This window comes from Sus scrofa, chromosome 3 (assembly GCF_054392235.1).
Source record: "Sus scrofa isolate SSC_HxYL_T2T_F1_AM1 chromosome 3, Sscrofa_HxYL_maternal_Yorkshire_Landrace_v2.0, whole genome shotgun sequence".
Taxonomy (NCBI): domain Eukaryota; kingdom Metazoa; phylum Chordata; class Mammalia; order Artiodactyla; family Suidae; genus Sus; species Sus scrofa.
In genome coordinates, this window is record NC_139385.1 from 92,506,730 (window position 1) to 92,525,060 (window position 18,331).

The window sequence follows — 18,331 nt, forward strand, 5'->3', positions numbered from 1 at the left end:
TCTTGTCACATCAAGGTGTCTTTCTCCTCGAGGACGGATGAGCCGTACAGAGTAGAGAATAGCGAGAAACACGCCTGCAGGTTAAGGCGGCCCCAGGCTGTTCCATTCTCACAAAACCCTGAGGGGAGAGGGCCGCGTGCCCCCACCTGGGCTGCGGCATCTCCTCGGCCGGCTCTCCCGAACCCTAGCCTCCTGAACTTCAAAGTCCGGGAGGGGGACGGGACAAATCAGCATCAAGCCCGCCTCGGAGGCCCGGAGGAAAAATGGCGAAGCGCCGGGCGGGGGACAGGGAGGCGCGAGCGACCCGGCGCTCGCTGGGCCTCCGGGCCCGCGCAGTGGCCGCGGTGGGCGACGCCGCGCAACCGCGACCCGCTCGTTGTTCCGCCATCTTCTCCGACTCACCCGACTCCCCCCGCAGCGGCGCTGGCTTCGCGTTTCCCTTCCGGCCGCTGACTGAGATCCGGGCTGGGCGGGGTGGGCGAGCGCGCGGAGGGGGTGGACCGAGGGCGGGGAGGCCGGACGGAAGAGGAAAAGGAGGGCGGCGAGCCGGCCCCGGCGGGGTGTGGGGCGTGCGGCGTGTGTGCGGAGGGAGAGGTGGGAGGGCGGGAGGCGGAGGAATGAGAGCGCGAGGCACTACTCGTCGGCTCCTTCGCCCGGACGGAAAGAGCCGAGCGCAGTCCGAACGCTCTATTAAAATGGCGGCGGCGTCGGCGGTGGCCGCGGCGTCTGGTCGGTGAAGTGACTCTGCTGCTTCTCTCCCCACCCGCCCCCTCCCTCCCTCTCCCCTCCCCCCGTCCTTCCCCCCCTTCCCCGCCGCCGGCGCCTCCGCGCCCCTCCGGCCTGCGCACCTCCCCTCGCCCCCCTCCTCTCCCCCGCCCGCTCCGGGGACCGCCGGCCCCCTCCCCCATTCTCCTGCTCCCCGCCCCGTCCCCACCGCCGCCCGCCCTCGTTGCTTCCCCGCCCCGCCGGCCGGCCGGCCCCCTCCTCCGCCTCTCTCCCCTCCCCCCCGCCGGTCGGGATCAGTCAGTGCGATCCGAAGCGGGGGAGGGGGGGGGCGGCGGCCGAACGATGTGCGAGAACTGCGCAGACCTGGTGGAGGTGTTAAATGAAAGTAAGTAGCCGCGGCGGCGGCCTGTCCGGGTGCTCGGTTTGGGGGTCCCCGCGTCGCTCTCCGGCCTCCCGGAGCTGCCGCGGCCTGCGGGAGGCGACGGCTGAGCCGGGCGGCGTGCGGGCCTAGCGCCCCGGGAAGGTGCGCGGTGGCGCGGCCGCCGCGGCGCCTCGGGCCCAACCCGGCCCAGTTACCTGGGCGCCCGAGTAGGGGCCGCGGCGGAGCTCTGGTTAGGCCGGGCCTGAGAGGTCTCAGCTCTCGGAAAGTTTCCTCATTACAGGTGTCAATTAACGAAGGCACTAATGAGCCTTCGCCTCCGTTGCCCTGCCGGGAAGGTGAGGGGAGGTGGGGACCGTGGACGAAGCTCTCTGCAGTCCGAACCCTTCGACCCTCCGGCCGCCCTCTTTGATTTTCAGCGTGCTGCTGAGGCCTCTGTTACCTGCTAATTTTCATTAAACTCCTTGGGAGGTGGTTGGTGGTTTTCCCCTTCCTTGGGGATGTGTGGGTGTATTAAACCCTTCTGCCAGTCCTTAAATAGCTGAAAATGAGCTGTGATAGTGAAGATTGGAAGCCTTATAGCTATTGGGGGAAAAAAAAAACCCAACTAGTTAATGATATTTCTTCTTAGTGTACCATTCGTCGTTTTAGTGGTAAATTCTGTTATATTAAGGAGAGCGCTTTATGTACTACAGATACCAGCCCGGGATAGTCATGGCCTATCTCCTGGAATGAAAGGTCTCATTCCCTGTACTTTTGATTATTACAGAGCGTACCTAGCTCTTTTCTCGTTAGATTATTTTATTACAGACCCTTTTAAGAGACTGGTGGTGTAGCTTAAAGAAACAAGACGTATTGCACCTTAACTACTTCTGGGCCCAAAGGCCTGGTTGGACGAGGTGAATTAGATAAAAGATTAATTTACAAAAAGTTAACTGTGGAGAAAATGCTCATTTACGAGCGGCTTTTGTGGGTTTTGGATTTGTGTTCTGTAGGTGAAATTTCGAACAACTTCCAAACGGTTTTCTAATAAGCTTCTTAAAAACAGTTGATTATAAAAGGTATCGTCTTCTATTTGAAATTTACTTTAATGTCCAAAGGCAAAAATAAACGTGGAAGCGTTCTAGGTTACTTTCAGCTCTGTATTTACTTCCTGACAGGTGGAAGCAGGCTTTTGCACAAATTCAGCCTATACTTTGCAATATCTGTGTCAGTCTTAATTTTCCTAGAATTTTAAGGTTATTTGTATTTTGAGTTACTTTTATTTTTGGTGCAGGTGGTTTATGATGTGATAGTAAAGTCCTTAGTACTTATTTCAGTGAACTGTATTTTAAATATCTCAGGTATAAGTTTTGTGATTATGGCTTTGTTATTCTGAAATTGGAAAATGAATAGGTTTGGTGTCTAACGTATTAGCAAAAACTGCTTTTAATAGTTCTGTTGGTGTTTAAAACAAATTATTTTATACTTAACTATGAAAATTAATTTTAGTATCAAAAGAAACTAAACTTTGTTAACCTTTATTATCTTGTGAAAAGGGACATAATGAAAGGTTCTGTTGAAGATTATTTGGGAAACCCATAAAACTTTGTCTAAAAGACATCAAACAAAAATGGAATGGATTTATGGAGAGTTAGAAATGTGAATTGAAGTAGAATTTAGCTTTTGTTACCTTTAATTATATATGGTTAGTTGAACCAGGTTCACAAAGTTCACAAAATCGGGCCATGAGGACCCTCTAAGAAACCTGTTTTAATGAACAGGTAAGGGTTTTCTATTTGTGCATAAGCCAGTGGTCTCTAAAAATACTTAGTATCTTAATATTTACTATAAAGCTGTTAAAACTTCTGCCTTTTAAGCACTAATTTGACAATGAAGCTTCCTTTTTTTTTTAAATTCAGCAGTTTTATTTGTAGGTTATATCAAGCTATAACAAATGGCTTCCCTCCCATGCCCCATAGTTGTTTTCCAATTGTTTTCATTTTTGTAGTCCTACATCTCAAGCATAAGATGCTTAAGTTCCCTGAGAGCAGAGGGTATTACTTTACCTCATTATAGTAACATTTATCCACTGCTGGGTAGGAACTTGATGGTTGGAAATTGATAAAACTTGTTGAATTACAGTAGGTTATATGCCTTCCTTGTAATCTTACTCATAATATTAGGTATTAAATCTGCCAGAGTTCCCATCGTGGCTCAGTGGTTAGCGAATCAGACTAGGAACCATGAGGTTGCAGGTTAGATGCCTGGCCTTGCTCAGTGGGTTAAGCATCCAGTGTTGCCGTGAGCTGTGGTGTGGGTCACAGACGCGGCTCAGATCTGGAGTTGCTGTGGCTCTGGTGTTGGCTGGCGGCTACAGCTCTGGTTGGACCCCTAGCCTGGGAACCTCCATATGCCGTGGGTGCGGCCCTAGAAAAGACAAAAACAAAACAAAACAAAAAAACTGCCCTTTCCCCCCATATATAGTTTGTGCAAAGATGAGCATCAGTTCATCCTTCATTTAGAAATTCAGAGGTAATGTCCCAAAATATATGTGCTCAGAATTCCTCTCTCAGCACAACTCCCATAACAATTTAACCAAGAGAAGAAATGAAATTAGTACATTTTGAGGTAGGTTGCTTCAAGTTGATGTTGGAAAGATAGAATCATTTTTTTTTTAAATACCAAAAACCTGTTTCTTGTCAAATTTGCAAACACTCAATCAAACTTAAAGTCTCCGTGGATGCACTAGTAAATGTATAACCTGCAAATTTTGTGTGTTAAATGTGGGTAGTATAGCTTTACATCTGATACAGTTTTGATAAGGACAATGAATTTGTTTCTTTTAAATCTGGCAGAATGTGTTTTAAATTTTGTTTATTTTAAAATCTGGCAGAATGTAATGTAGTTAAAATGAAAATTGGTAACAAAAGATAGTAAATAGCTTCCTTTTAATCATAAGTGTTTTTTTATTTGTTATGTTTAGGGTCGAATTTTTGGCATGTGGAAGTTGCTGGCTAGGGGTCTAATCCTAGCTGCTGCAGCTGCCTGCCTATGCCACAGCCACAGCAATGCGGGATCTGAGCCTCGTGTGCATCCTATACCACAGCTTATGGTGATGCCAGATCCTTAACCCAGTGAGTGAGGCCAGGGATCAGACCTGCATTCTCATGGACACTAGTCGGGTTCATAACCCCTGATCCCTGATCCATGACAGGAACTCTTACTTTTTTTTTTTTTTTTTTTTGCTTTTGTTGTCATAAGTTCTTAATGAGAATATTAACATTACTAGTTATACCTCTAGTCTTGCTGAGACTCTGAAACTTTGATCATAGAAACCCATACAGGTATACAGAGAACATTTTGCCTGCCTGTAGGTTAAGGGCCCATTGAAGCCTGTCTGTGGAATCAGGTTAAGGACTCAGTTAAAAGGACCTCCTCATCCCCCCCCCCTTTTTTTTTTGTCTTTTTGCTATTTATTGGGCCGCTCCCACGGCACATGGAGGTTCCCAGGCTAGGGGTTGAATTGGAGCCGTAGCCGCCGGCCTACGCCAGAGCCACAGCAACGCTGGATCCAAGCCGCGTCTGCAACCTACACCACAGCTCACCGCAACGCCGGATCGTTAACCCACTGAACAAGGGCAGGGACGGAACCCGCAACCTCATGGTTCCTAGTCGGATTTGTTAACCACTGCGCCACGATGGGAACTCCATATTTTTTTTTTTTTCTTTTCTTTTTTTTGGCTTCTCATCCCCTTTTGTAGTATGGTCTTTTAATTTTTTCTTTTTGGCCATGCTGAGGCATATGGAAATTCAGTGATTGAACCTCTGCTATAGCAGTGACCTGAGCTGCTACAGGGACAATGCCCCTTCCGTACCCTGCTGCGCCACAAGGGAACTCCTGAAGCGTGGTCTTGACACATAGCCGAAAACTTGAAGAATACCCTTTGACATTAGTGTTAGAATAACCAGTCTCAACAATTTTGAGTTTTCATATTCTTTTCAATGCCTTGTTTTAAATAAGGAAGATGTTTTAAAAGTGGGAAATGTATTAAGTGAATTTTGCTGCTGTCAGTTTGTGGGGTGCATTCAGTTTAGGAAATTTCTTTCTTTTTTTTTTTAGAGTTGTAATGTTTATTTCAGGTTCTCTCTTTTTTTTTTTTTTTTTTTTTTTTTCTTTTTTGCCACACAGGCAGTATGTGGGAATTCCTGGGCCAGGGATTGAACCTACACCGCACAGCAGCAACCAGAGCCACAGTGGTGAGAACGCAGGAGCCTCAACCCACTAGGCTATCAGAACTCCCAGGAAATATTTTTAAGTTTATATTCCCTTGCTTGTTCTGTTGAGTTTGTAAACTTGCTGCTTTTTTTTTTTCCCTTTGATTTTTATCAAATCTGAGTCACAGCTGCCATAGCTGTGGTTATGTTGGATCCTTAAACCCACTGTGCCAGGGATTAAACCTGCACCTCTGCAGTGACCTGAGCCACTGCAATCATATTCTTAACGCATTGTGCCATGGTGGGAACTCCTGAAACTGTTATTTATTTATTTATTTATTTTTGGCTTTTTAGGGCTGCACCTGTGGCAAATGGAGGTTCCCAGGCTATGGGTCCAATTGGAGTACAGCTGCCAGCCTAAACCACAGCCATAGCAACATGGGCTCCGAGCTGCATCTGCCACCTACACCACAGCTCACAGCAACGCTGGATCCTTAATGCACTGAGTGAGGCCAGGGATTGAACCTGAAACCTCATGGTTCCTAGCTGGATTCGCTGAAACAGGTTTTTAAAGATAATAGTATTCACAATTTCAACTCAAATATCTTTATAATTAACTTAAAAGCCACGAAGCACTACAAAGTGTAGTAGCTTATTGTGCAGACTATCTGCATTGTCAAAAACTATTGATATGTAGCTTTAGCTCTATATTGGTGAAATGTTAATATTTTTATATGTTTTATGATAGTATCTATATATCTACAAGTATTTCTTATGTCTAGATTGAATGTGCATTAATAAAAATTTTTTTTCCAGAAAGAAAGTCAGAAACTTTTCTATAATGACTTGACTAAGGTATTACAGACTGTTGCCGAATGGTCTAGGCTATTTTTCTCTTTGTCACTTTAATTTTTCCTAATTAAAAAGATGGAATAGTTTCATTGTAGACATGAGAATAACTTAAACAACTATTTAAGTTTATTTTTCATTTTTAAATGATTTTTGTTTTTCCATTACAGTTGATTTATAGTGTTCTGTCAATTTCTACTGTATAGCAGAGTGACCCAGTCACACATATACATATTCTTTTTCTCACATTATCCTTCATCATGTTCCATCATAAGTGACTAGACATAGTTCCCTGTGCTATACAGCAGGATCTCATTGCTTATCCTCTCCAAATGCAATAGTTTGCACCTACCAACCCCAGACTTCCAGTCCATCGCATTCCCTTCTCCTCCCCTTTGGCAACCACAAGTCTGTTCTCCAAGTCCTTGAGTTTCTTTTCTGTGGAAAGGTTCATTTGTGCTGTGTATTAGATTCCAGATATAAGTGATATCATATGCTATTTGTCTTTCTCTTTCTGACTTACTTCACTTAGTATGAGAGTGTGTAGTTCCATCCATGGTGCTGCAAATTACATTATTTTGTTCTTTTTTTTTTTTTCCCCCTCTCTTTTTAGGGCCACATCCACGGCATAAGCAGGTTCCCAGGCTAGGGGTCTAATTGGAGCTACAGTTGCTGGCCTACGCCTGTGCCACAGCTATACCAAATCTGAGCTGTGTCTCTGACTTACACCACAGCTCATGGCAATGGCAGATCCTTAACCCACTGAGCAAGGCCAGGGATCAAACCCACAACCTCATGGTTCCTAGTCGGATTTGTTTCTGCTGTGCCATGAGGGGAAAGCCTATTGTGTTCTTTTTTATGGCTGAGTAGTATTCCATTGTGTATATATACCACATCTTCTTAATCTATTCATCTGTCCGTGGACATTTAGGTTGTTTCCATGTCTTGGCTATTTTGAATAGTGCTGCAATGAACATATGGGTGCATGTATCTTTTTCAAGGAAAGTGTTGTCCGGTTATATGCCCAAGAGTGAGATTGCTGGGTCATATGGTAGTTCTATATTTAGTTTTCTGAGGTACCTCCATACTGCTTTCCATAGTGGTCGTACCAATTTACATTCCACCAACAGTGTAGGAGGGTTCCCTTTTCTCCACGCCCTCTCTAGCATTCGTTATTTGTGGACTTATTAATGATGGCCATTCTGACAGGTGCGAGGTGGTACCTCACAGTAGTTTTGATTTGCATTTCTCTAATAATCAGGGATGTTGAGCATTTTTTCATGTGCCTATTGCCCATCTGTTTGTTTAAATTACCCATAATCTAACCATCAAATGATGATTACTTTTGATTCTTTGAAGTATTTTTCCATCTTTTGTTTTTGATACACATTTATATTTTAAAAAATTGAGAATGAGATAAATGTATTTTAATATCTTGCTTGTTTCATTTAACATTCATCATTTCTCTTAATATTTAAAAATTTTTTTTTTGTCTTTACAATATTCTATTTTGTGTACAATTTAGTATTTCCCTATTTGTATGTATGTTTATAATTCTTCCATATTATAAGTAATGCTGCAAATGAGTGCCCTTGCATATAAATCTTTTAATTATATCACTGGTTCTTTAAAATAGATTCTTAGAATTTATTTTTATTTTTAAAAACAGAATTTTTTTTTTTTTTTTTTTTTTGCTGCCCTGCAAAAATACAAAGTTCCCAGGCAGATCTGAGCCACAGTTGCAACCTACACTGCAGCAGTGCTGGATCCTTTTAACCCACTATGCCTGGGTAGGGATCAGAAATGCCACTAATCTTGGTGCACCATTTTATAAACATTTTTTGTTTATATTATTTCGTTGCTTTCTGGAAAGGAAATACTGGTTTCCATTCTTTCAACGGTATCTGCTCAACTTTAGTACTCTGAGTTGTGCTGAATATTTTGGCAAAAAATGTAGTAACCTATTAGAGGTAAGCTTAAATACTCATTTTTATTGGCTATTTGAATTTCTTTTTTTAATACTGCACTCACAGCTTATGGAAGTTCTCAGGCTAGGGGTCCAATCAGAGCTGCAGCTGCCTGCCTAAGCCACAGCAACAGCAACGCCAGATCCAAGTCTCATCTGCAGCCTACACTGCAGCTCAAGACAGTGCTGGATCCCTAACCCACTGAGGGGGCCATGGATCAAATCCAGTTCTCCATGGATGCTAGTTGGGTTCGTTACTGCTGAGCCACAATGGGAACTCCTGCATTTCTTATTTAATGTGTTGCCTGTGTTCTTTTCCCTTTTTTTTTCTAAAACCTAAAATCTTTACGTTTTAATGATTTGTTTTATAAACTAATAAGAGCTGTTCAGTTACTAAGTATACCAACACTAGGTTTTTTCATCTTATACTTTTTTTCCTTCTTTTTTGATTGTTTTTTCATATATCCCCTATATATATTAAATTTCATCTTTCACACTTTTTTGATTGCTTTTTCACATCTTCCCCATATATATAATTTATATATAAAATATATTTTATGTTTATATATTTTATAAATATGTTTTACATTTATATATATAAAATTTTATATATATAAATTTTTTTTTTGCTTCCCCCATGTCGTATGGAGTTCCTATGCCAGGGACGAGATATGAGCCCGTGTCAAAGCCTCAGCAACTCCAGATCCTTTAATCTACTGTGCTGGGCTGGGTATCGAACCTGTCTCCTGGCAGTACAGAGACGTTGGCAATCTCATTGAGCCACAGAAGGAACTCCTCATTTTTATATTTTTAATTACAAGTTTTTGAAAATGTTTTTTATGGTGCAGCTTCTCCAGAGTTGTCCATCTTAAAATACAGTACATTGGAGTTCCCACTGTGATGAAGTGGGATTGGTGGTATCTCTGCAGCACTGGGGTACAGGTTTGATTCCTGGCCTGGCAGAAGGATCTGGCTTTGTCACAACTGTGGCACAGGTCACAACTGCAGCTTCGATCTGATTCCTGGCCTGGGAACTCCATATGCCATGGGGCGGCCCAAAAAAAAAAAAAAAAAAAAAAAACCACAGAAAACAACATATGATTATCATATTACCATCATAGCTCTTCATTGCCTGAAAAGTTAATTCCTAGCTTCTTAGCATGGCATATATTGGCACGGTTTGGTCCAAACTTAGCTTTCTAGCCTCACTTCTCATGTTTTGTGAGGCCTTAAATCTTTTCCAATTTCTCTTAAAATGACTTACGCCCTTTAGTTTAGAATACATTCTTATAGCCCCCTCATTTTGTAAAGATGGTGAATGCCTTAAAGTTAGGGGCCATGTTTTGTTTGTTATCTCAGGACTAATAAAGTGCTTTGTAGAGAGTAGCTGCTAAGTAAACAGCTAACGAAAGATTATATTAGTTAACTAATAGTTTTTGTAGAAGAAAGTGATTGCCTCGGTAAATCAGTGTTCTTGGGCTGTAGCTACAGATTATATCACATATATTGTTTATCATAAGTCAGTAGGCATATACTTAAAATATCCACCTTAACCACCTATGTTCTAAATTAATAGGTAATGCAAAAGGCAAACATTTTCCTACATGAATGGTGAGATTTGGGTCTGTGGGATTACATTTTGCTAAACTGCTTTTACTTAGGACTTTATATACTAGGAAAATAATTGAACTTTTAACCTTTTAATGTGATTAACACCTGTTAATATTATTTTTCTCTCAAATTCCATAGAATTTAAAAACAGTCCGCAAGTGTAGGTTACTCAGTTAATTGAGAATTGATGTAATATATACCTAGCTGCTGCTTGCACTTTCCTTACTGTGATAGAGACAGGTTTTCTCTTCCTGCCATGGCCATAACCTCTTCTAGAGATCTTAGCTAGTGTACATCCCCTGAAAGGCCCTTCTCCCTAGGTATTGCAGATTGGATTCCAGATAGACTTCTGACCTGGTGGATTGGTGGGGCTGTTGCCCATCAATCAGGTTTTTCCTTTCTGAGTATTTGAACTAAAGAGCCAGTTAGCTGTGAGTAGCTAAACCAAAGTAAGTGCTTTGTTAAGCTGATGTGAAGGAACAGAAACATGAGCAAGTGGAGTAGGCTGTTTGCAGAAGAGAATTGGGACAAACTTGTGGAACGAGTTGACAGTGATGTTCTGTAAAAAGAAGGTTATACTCTGGTGGCCTTCTAATACTGAAGCTAGAGCTCCTTTTGCGTTGTCTCCCCTGTACATACCATTTGAGTCAGTGTGTAACCAAGAGTTTTGATTTCTGTATTGCCCCCTGATGAGCTCTCCTGTATTGGAGATTAGGTGTGATCTTTAGCTGTGAGTGCTGCATTACAATCTGGCTTATTTTCTTAGAACATATTGGGCAAGTGTCATCTGTAGAGTTTGGTGGCAGGGAAAAACTTAGAAACCCCTGTTACTGCTTACTCATCTCTCTACCAAGGTGCTTAGTCTTTTTCAAAAGAATGAAAGTAGCTTTGTTGTTTGTCATTCTAAAAAGGATACCTGCTTTTTTTTAGGGAAAAAAACCCAGTACAGAAAATACTAAAATTGGAATAACTTGAAATTCCACTGACCAAAGAGATCATTCATGTTTTTATAAACATATTCTCTTTTTCTCTCTTTTTTTTTTTTTGGCTGCGGTGTGTAGCAGCTTGATGTGGGTTCTCAGTTCCCATACTGGGGATTGAACCCAGGCTGCAGTGGTGAAAGCACCGAATCCTAACCGCTAGACCACCTGGGAACTTCCTGTAAACATATCTTGAGTCATTCTTTTCTCTCTTTCCTTAGATATACTATACTATTTTATGTAAATAAACTGGGTTATATGTTATCCTGTGTTTTTATGAATAAGATACAGGTACCTTTCTACGTCTCTGTGCACTTACATTATTATTATTTGGGGGGAGGCGCACCTGCAGCACTAGGGGTTGAATTGGAGCTAACAGCTGCTAGCCTGTGCCACAGCCACAGCCACGAGGCATCTGAGCTGTGTCTGTGACCTACACCACAGCTCATGCCAATGCCAGATCACCAACCCACTGAGCGAGGCCAGGGATTGAACCCACATCCTCACAGTTACTAGTCAGATTTGTTTCTAATGCGCCACAACGGGAACTCCTGCATTATCATTTTTAATGGCCTCATTGTAGTATTCATTTGGTCATACTGTAGCTTAACCGCTCTGTATATTGAAACCAGTCTGCGTATTGATGGGCATTTGGGTTGTTATATGACTTTGTAATTGTCTGATTATCACCATGAATATAGTCTCTGATATCAGATTGTTGAGTGGCTCATGCAACATATCTAAAGGAAATCTGGCAATTTGATGAAACTTTAAAAATTATACTTCTAACATCAGAGCATTAGTGTAAAGACTTCATAATCATCTAGTGTTTATTTTGGATCCAAGGTCTGTGGGGTAGAGCTATGGTTGCGTGTGATTATGAACCTTTAGCTATTAAGTTTCTAGAAAAGCGGAAATTGACAAGTATTATCTTTATTTTTCCCTCCTCATTTTGGGAACTATAAGAGAAAGTGGCCACTGTGAGGTAATTAATCACTTAGTAAGGAATGAAGGGATAGTAAGAAAGTGGATGTGGCACTAGTAACTTTTTTTTTTTTTTGAGGGCCTCACTGTAGCATATGGGAGTTCCCAGGCTAGGGGTCGAATTGAAGCTGCGGCTGGTGGCCTTCGCCACAGCCACAGCAGTGTGGCATTCAAGCCATGTTTGAGACCTACACCACAGCTTCATGGCAACACTGGATCTTTAACCCACTAAGTGAGGCCAGGTATTGGACCTCATGGATGCAAGTCGGATTCGTTACTATTGAGCCACAACAGGAACTCCATTAGTAACTTATGTCAAACCAGTCTCTCTGTTTTCGATGAAGACATCAATATGGTAAAACATGGAAGTGTCATAGATATGACATACTTCAATTATATCAAGGCACTTGACAGAATCTGAAGCTGTCTGTGGAAAAGATGAGATTTTGTTGTTTTGTGTTTTATTTTGGTCACCTTGGAAGGCCATCACTGGTGGTAAACTACAGAATCTTGTCCTTAATTCTTTCCTCTTCAAGACTTTTAGTGATGATCCTTGGGTTGCAGACTGTTCCTTGGAATGGAATTATCCTTATTTCAGGGGAATGAGGGTGACTTTGGAATCTTCTTTTGTTTCAAAACAAAAAGCTCATTTTAATCTGTTTTGTAAATTGGGGTTCCATGTAAGGTTTCTTTTGGGGAGAAAAGGGTGTAGCCGCTTTATAAATAAGCTTGAAAACCATTAACAGTATTGGTGCTCAAAAAGCCAACATAGCATGAAACTTGCTCTCTTCAAGTGTTAAAAGTATGGTGTCCAGAAGGTAGTAGTGAAGTGCTCGTGCAGTTGGAATACTGTGTTAAATTATTATTATTATTATTATTATTATTATTATTATTATTATTATTTTTTTTTTGCTATTTCTTGGGCTGCTCCTGCGGCATATGGAGATTCCCAGGCTAGAGGTCCAGTTGGAGCTGTAGCCACCAGCCTACACCAGAGCCACAGCAACGCGGGATCCGAGCCGCGTCTGCAACCTACACCACAGCTCACGGCAACGCCGGATCCTTAACCCACTGAGCAAGGGCAGGGACCGAACCCGCAACCTTATGGTTCCTAGTCAGATTCGTTAACCACTGCGCCACGATGGGAACTCCCTGTGTTAAATTATGTACAACACAATGATGATCTACTTCTGGAGTTCCTGTTGTGGCACAGCAAAAATGAATCTGACTAGGAACCATGAGGTTGCGGGTTCAATCCCTGGCCTCTCTCATTGGGTTAAGGATTGGGCATTGCTGTGCCAGCAGCTGTAGCTCCAGTTAGACCCCTAGCCTGGGAACCTCCATATGCCACGGATTCGGCCCTGAAAAGCAAAAAAAAAAAAAGATGATTTACTTCTGAAGCTATTTGAATATTGTGCTTTTTCACATATCTTCCTGATACCTCATAAAAATCACGAGAAATAGAATGGTTCGACCAAGGTTACACAGCTAAGTAGCAGAACTAGGACTAGGATTTAGTTCTTGTTCTACTCAGTATACTTTTTCCTAACAATGCTGTTTTTGTTTTTGTTCTTGTTTTTAAGAGGAGTTTGACTTTGGGAGTTGGGAAATGCCTGAAAAACTGTTTCAGGAACTATAGCGAGATTAATTCTGGATAAAGTGGATTAGGCAGGTTTCAAGGAAAATGGAAGATTGAACAGAGCCTTTAGCTGGTTGGAATAGTTGCTGGGAATGAGGGAAGTGGAATAGCTTATCGTGATTAGTGAAACTTTGCATGACATAGCCACTGGTAATTCCATCCCCTTGCTTGCTTTGCTTTCTTTCCATAATATTCTTTGCTACCCCTGAGCGTTTTATTTATGCCTGGTGCTTAATCACCTTTTTATGTCTTTATTTTTTCAGAGAGGCCTTTCTTGAACATCCAAAGTAGTTCTAGTTCTTATCCTTCATAGTTCTTACCACGGTTTAGAATTACGTGTTTATTTTTATTTACTTGTTTAAACAAATTATTTTTTTCAATATACAAGATTATAAGTTCTGTGATTGAAACTAATGTTATGTTTCACAGTGCCTACACATGCTAGGATCAATATGTATCTGTTAAAATACCTGAAAAATCTCAAGATTACTCTGGGTGGGTAATAGAAGAGATTGAGGGTAGTCTGGATGTGGTAAATTTTTGTTTTTCTCAATTTTTTGGGCTACTTTGAATACTGTTAATCCTTTTGTGATGTCCTGCCTGCCACCATCCTTCATAAAAAGGTGTTTCTTCAATTTTTTTTTTTTTTAATTAAAACCTCTTTTTGTTAGGCCTCTCACACCCTACCCCCACCGAAGTGTCGCTTGATATTAATACCTATGGATTAAAAATCTAAGATTGGGAGTTCCCATCGTGGCGCAGTGGTTAACGAATCGATTAGGAACCATGAGGTTGCGGGTTCGGTCCCTGCCCTTGCTCAGTGGGTTAAGGATCCGGCGTTGCCATGAGCTGTGGTGTAGGTCGCAGACGCGGCTCGGATCCTGCGTTGCTGTGGCTCTGGTGTAGGCTGGCGGCTACAGCTCCGATTCGACCCCTAGCCTGGGAACCTCCATATGCTGCGGGAGCGGCCCAAGAAATAGCAAAAAAAAGACAAAAAAAAAAAAAAATAAAAAAATAAAAATCTAAATAAACACTGACATCTTTTCCAAAAAAAAAAAAAAAAGAAAGAAAAAAGAAAAAAAAATCTAAGATTGGGAATTACTTCTAAAAAATTAAAATTTTTTTTGTTGTTGTCTTTCTGTCTTTTTCCAGGGCGGCACCCTCGGCATATGCAGGTTCCCAGGTTAGGGGTCTAATTGGAGCTGTAGCCTGTGGCCTGCGCCACAGCAACGCTACATCCGAGCTGCGTCTGTGACCTACACCACAGCTCACAGCAATGCTGGATCCTTAACCTACTGAGCAAGGCCAGGGATCAAACCCACAACCTCAGTTCTAGTTGAATTCCTTTCCGATGTGCCAGGATGGAAACTCCCCTTTGCTCAGTTTTTACTTGGGTTATTTATTTATTGGGCCGCACCTGTGGCATATGGAAGTTCACAGGCCTGGCGTCGAATCAGCTGCAGCTGCTGGCTTGCAGCCACATCCACGCCAGATCCAAGCTGTGTCTTATGACCTACACTGCACCTCACAGCAACACGAGATCCTTAACCCACTGTGTGAGGCCAGGGGTTGAACGCAAATCCTCATGGGTGCTAGCTGTGTTTGTTACCACTGAGCCACAATGGAAACTCCCAGGTTATATTTTAGTGTTTCGTTGTAAGAGTTCATTATATATTCTAGACACAAATCCTTTATCAAATATACAATTAGCAGTTTTTTTCTCCCATGCTGTCAGTTGTCTTTTCATTTTATCAGTAGTATTCTTTGAAGCACAAAAGTTTTCAATGTTGATGAAGTTGTTTATTTTTTCTTTTATTGCTTTGCACTTTTGGGGTCATACATGTTGCCAGAATCCATTGCCAAATCTAAAGACATGAAGACTTCTTTTCTTCTAAGAGTTTTATAGTTTTTGTTCCTATATTTCGGTTTTGATCTATTTTGAGTCAGTTCTTTGTACATGGTGTGAGGTAAGGGCCCAACTTTATTCTTTTGCACGAGGCTATCCAGTTGTTCTAGAACCATTTGTAAAAAATGACATTGGACATTCAGTAGACCTTTGGCACCTTTGTCGAAAACCAGTTGGCCATGGGTCTGTTTTTGGACTCTCATTTCTGTTCCATTGGTATATATGTCTGTCCTTCTGCCAGTATTGTACTGTCTTGATTACTGTAACTTTGAAGTAAGATTAGAAATTGTAAAGCGTGAATCATCTTTTTTTTTTTTTTGCTTTTTTTTTTTTTTTGCTTTTTAGGGCAGCACCTATGGCATATGGAAGTTCTCAGGCTATGGGTTGAATTGGAGCTGTTGCTCCAACCTCGTGGTTCCTAGTCGGATTCGTTAACCACTGAGCCACAATGGGAACTCCTAAATGTAAATTCTTTTAAGTCTTCAGTTTTTAAGCATGCAAGGAAGCTGTGAGAACAAAAAGTCTGAGAACTCCTGGAAAGCATGATTTTAAAAATTTCCTCTGTGGGGGAGTTCCCATTGTGGCGCAGCAGAAACTAATCCGGCTAGGAACCATGAGGTTGGAGGTTTGATCCTTGGCCTTGCTCAGTGGGTTAAGGATATGGCGTTGCTGTGAGCTGTGGTGTAGGTTGCAGATGCAGCTTGGATCTGGCGTTGTTGAGGCTCTGGCATAGGCCGGCAGCTGCAGCTCCGATTTGACACCTAGCCTGGGACCCTCCATATGCTGAGTGTGCGCCCCCCCCCCAAAAAAGTTCCTCTTTCTTATTCAGAGTTTTGTGACTCTAAACTCTTCAGTGTGGAGGTTACTTAGTCCTTTGCTGTTTTTATCATGAGGAGGTTGAATTAAGGATTCACCCTACTCCCAGTGACGTCAAAATCCTTTAGACAACTTTCACAATATATTTCTAACCCTGACTGATTTTCCAAGTGTCAGACCAGTATCTTTAACTTAGTGCTAGACATTCCTATTTAAGTATCCTTGTTTGTCCTCATATTCAACAAAAGTGAAACTGAGTCCTTCGTCTTGTATTCATATTTATTTTCTTGATTGCTTCTTTATCTAAATCTTGCTTAACTGTGTGGATTTCTCACACTGGAATTTATTTTAGTACTTGTTCTACTTTCCAGACCTTAGAATAGTACCTCTGGAACTTTAATGTACATGTGAATCACCTGGAGATTTTCTTAAAAATTCAGATTAATTCAAGTAGTCTTCAGTTTTGACTGAGATTTTTCATTCTAACAAAGCTTTGGGTGATGTTGATGATGTTGGTCTTTAAAACACACTTTAAGTAGGAAGGCCTTAGAATAATTCCATTTATTTTGCTCCTGTCTTTTATACTATTGTTGTAGTGTATTTTCATTACTTATAAAAAAGCTCTATAAGACATTACTATAAAGTCAGTAGTCATTTAGATATACCCACATTTAACCTTTCTGTTGCTCTTTGTTCTCTATAGCATCTCTGGGCTTTTATCTAGGATCGTTTTTCTTTTAGCATTTCCTTGAGTGTGGTTCTGCTGTGGATGACCTTCCCAATAGTTGCTTGTCTTTTAAAATGGAGATAAAATATTTTCAGACAAGCAAACACTGAAATAGGGTATTGAATTACAAGTTGGTGGGTACTGTTGGTTGCTTCTTTCAGTAAGTCATTCCACTTTTTAAATTTTTGGCTTTAATAGGTCATACTGATACATCAGCCGTCAGTTTTGTTACTGCTTCTTTATAGGTAAGTTCTTTCTTTATCTGTCTGACTTTAACATTTCCTCATTTTAGGTCTTCAGCAGTTTTACTATGATGTGTTTATATCTGTTTTTATGTTGATTTGCCTGGAATTCATTTTTGAATCGAGTTTGAGTTTTTTTTAACTTTTTTTTTTTTTTTTTAAATACTGCTGCCCCTGTGGAATATGGAAGTTCCCGGGCTAGAGGTCCAGTCAAAGCCACTGCTGCTGACCTACGCCATAGCCATGGCAGTGCAGGATCTGAGCTATGTCTTCAACCTAAGCTGCAGCTTGTGGCGGGAAACCCTGAATCCTTAACCATCTGAGTCCAGGGATCAAACTTGCATCCTCATGGATGTGATGTTGGGTTTTTCTTTCTTTTTTTTTCTTAAATGAATCTTATTTATACTTGTACATCCATCATCACAACCTAATTTTAGAACATTTCTATCCCAAACTCCCAGTCCCTCCTTCCCCCTACAAATTTCTCCCTTGGTAACCCTAAGTTTTTCAAAGTCTGTGAGTTTGTTTCTGTTCTCCAAATAAGTTCATTGTATCCTTTTTTAAGATTCCACATATAAGTGATAGCATATGATGTTGATGTCTGTCTGACTAACTTCACTTAGTATGATAATTTCTGAGTCCATCCGTGTTGCTGCAAATGCTATTATTTTATTCCTTTTTTGTGGCTGAGTAATATTCCTTTGTGTATATGTACGTCTTCTTCATCTACTCCTCTGTTGATGGAGATTTAGGTTGCTTCCATGTCTTGGTGATTATATTGTAGTGCTGCAGTGAACACTGGGATACATGTATCTTTTCCAGTCATGGTTTTCTTTGGATAGATGCCCAGGAGTGAGATTACTGGTTCATACGGTAATTTTGTTTTTAGTTTTTTGTGGAACCTCTATACTGTTTACCATAATGGTTGCACCAATTTACATTCCTACCAACAGTGTAAGAGGGTTCCCTTTTCTCCACACCTCTCCAGCATTTATAGACTTTTTGATGATGGGCATTCTGGCTGGTGTAAGGTAGCACCACATAGTAGTTTTCATTTGCATTTCTCTAATAATTAGTGATGTTGAACATCTTTTCATGTGTTTTGGGGCTGTCTGTATTCTTTGGAAAATTGTCTGTTTAGATCTTTTGCCCATTTTTTTGATGGGGTTGTTTTTTTGGTATTGAGCTACATGAATGCAGGTTGTTTATATATTTTGGAGATTAATCACTTGTCAGTTACTTCATTTGCACATACTTTCTCCCATTCTGTGGGTTGTCTTTTTTATTTAGGGTTTCCTTTGCTGTGCAA

The 18,331-nt window shown here is 41.4% G+C and overlaps 1 protein-coding gene and 1 long non-coding RNA gene across 11 annotated transcripts in view; both read left to right on the forward strand.

The window, feature by feature from the left end:
• LOC146404771 (uncharacterized) overlaps positions 1 to 18,331 on the forward strand; it is a 1,009,186-nt gene that overhangs the window by 637,523 nt on the left and 353,332 nt on the right. The gene's annotated exons all lie outside the window — the stretch shown is intronic.
• Positions 8 to 18,331, forward strand: part of USP34 (ubiquitin specific peptidase 34) — a 256,731-nt gene continuing 238,407 nt past the window's right edge. For 5 of the 10 annotated variants that reach the window (XR_014841823.1, XM_021087496.2, XM_021087498.2 and 2 more), the window contains exon 1: positions 690 to 1,111. Coding sequence is in view for 4 of the 10 variants with exons in the window: in XM_021087496.2 (XP_020943155.1) it covers positions 1,069 to 1,111 (43 nt within the window). In the remaining 6 variants the exon portion in view is untranslated. Of the gene's footprint in view, positions 81 to 689; positions 1,112 to 16,978; positions 17,026 to 18,331 lie in introns of those variants that run through there. The other 5 variants (XM_021087501.2, XM_085019078.1, XM_085019079.1 and 2 more) reach the window with 3 other exon arrangements.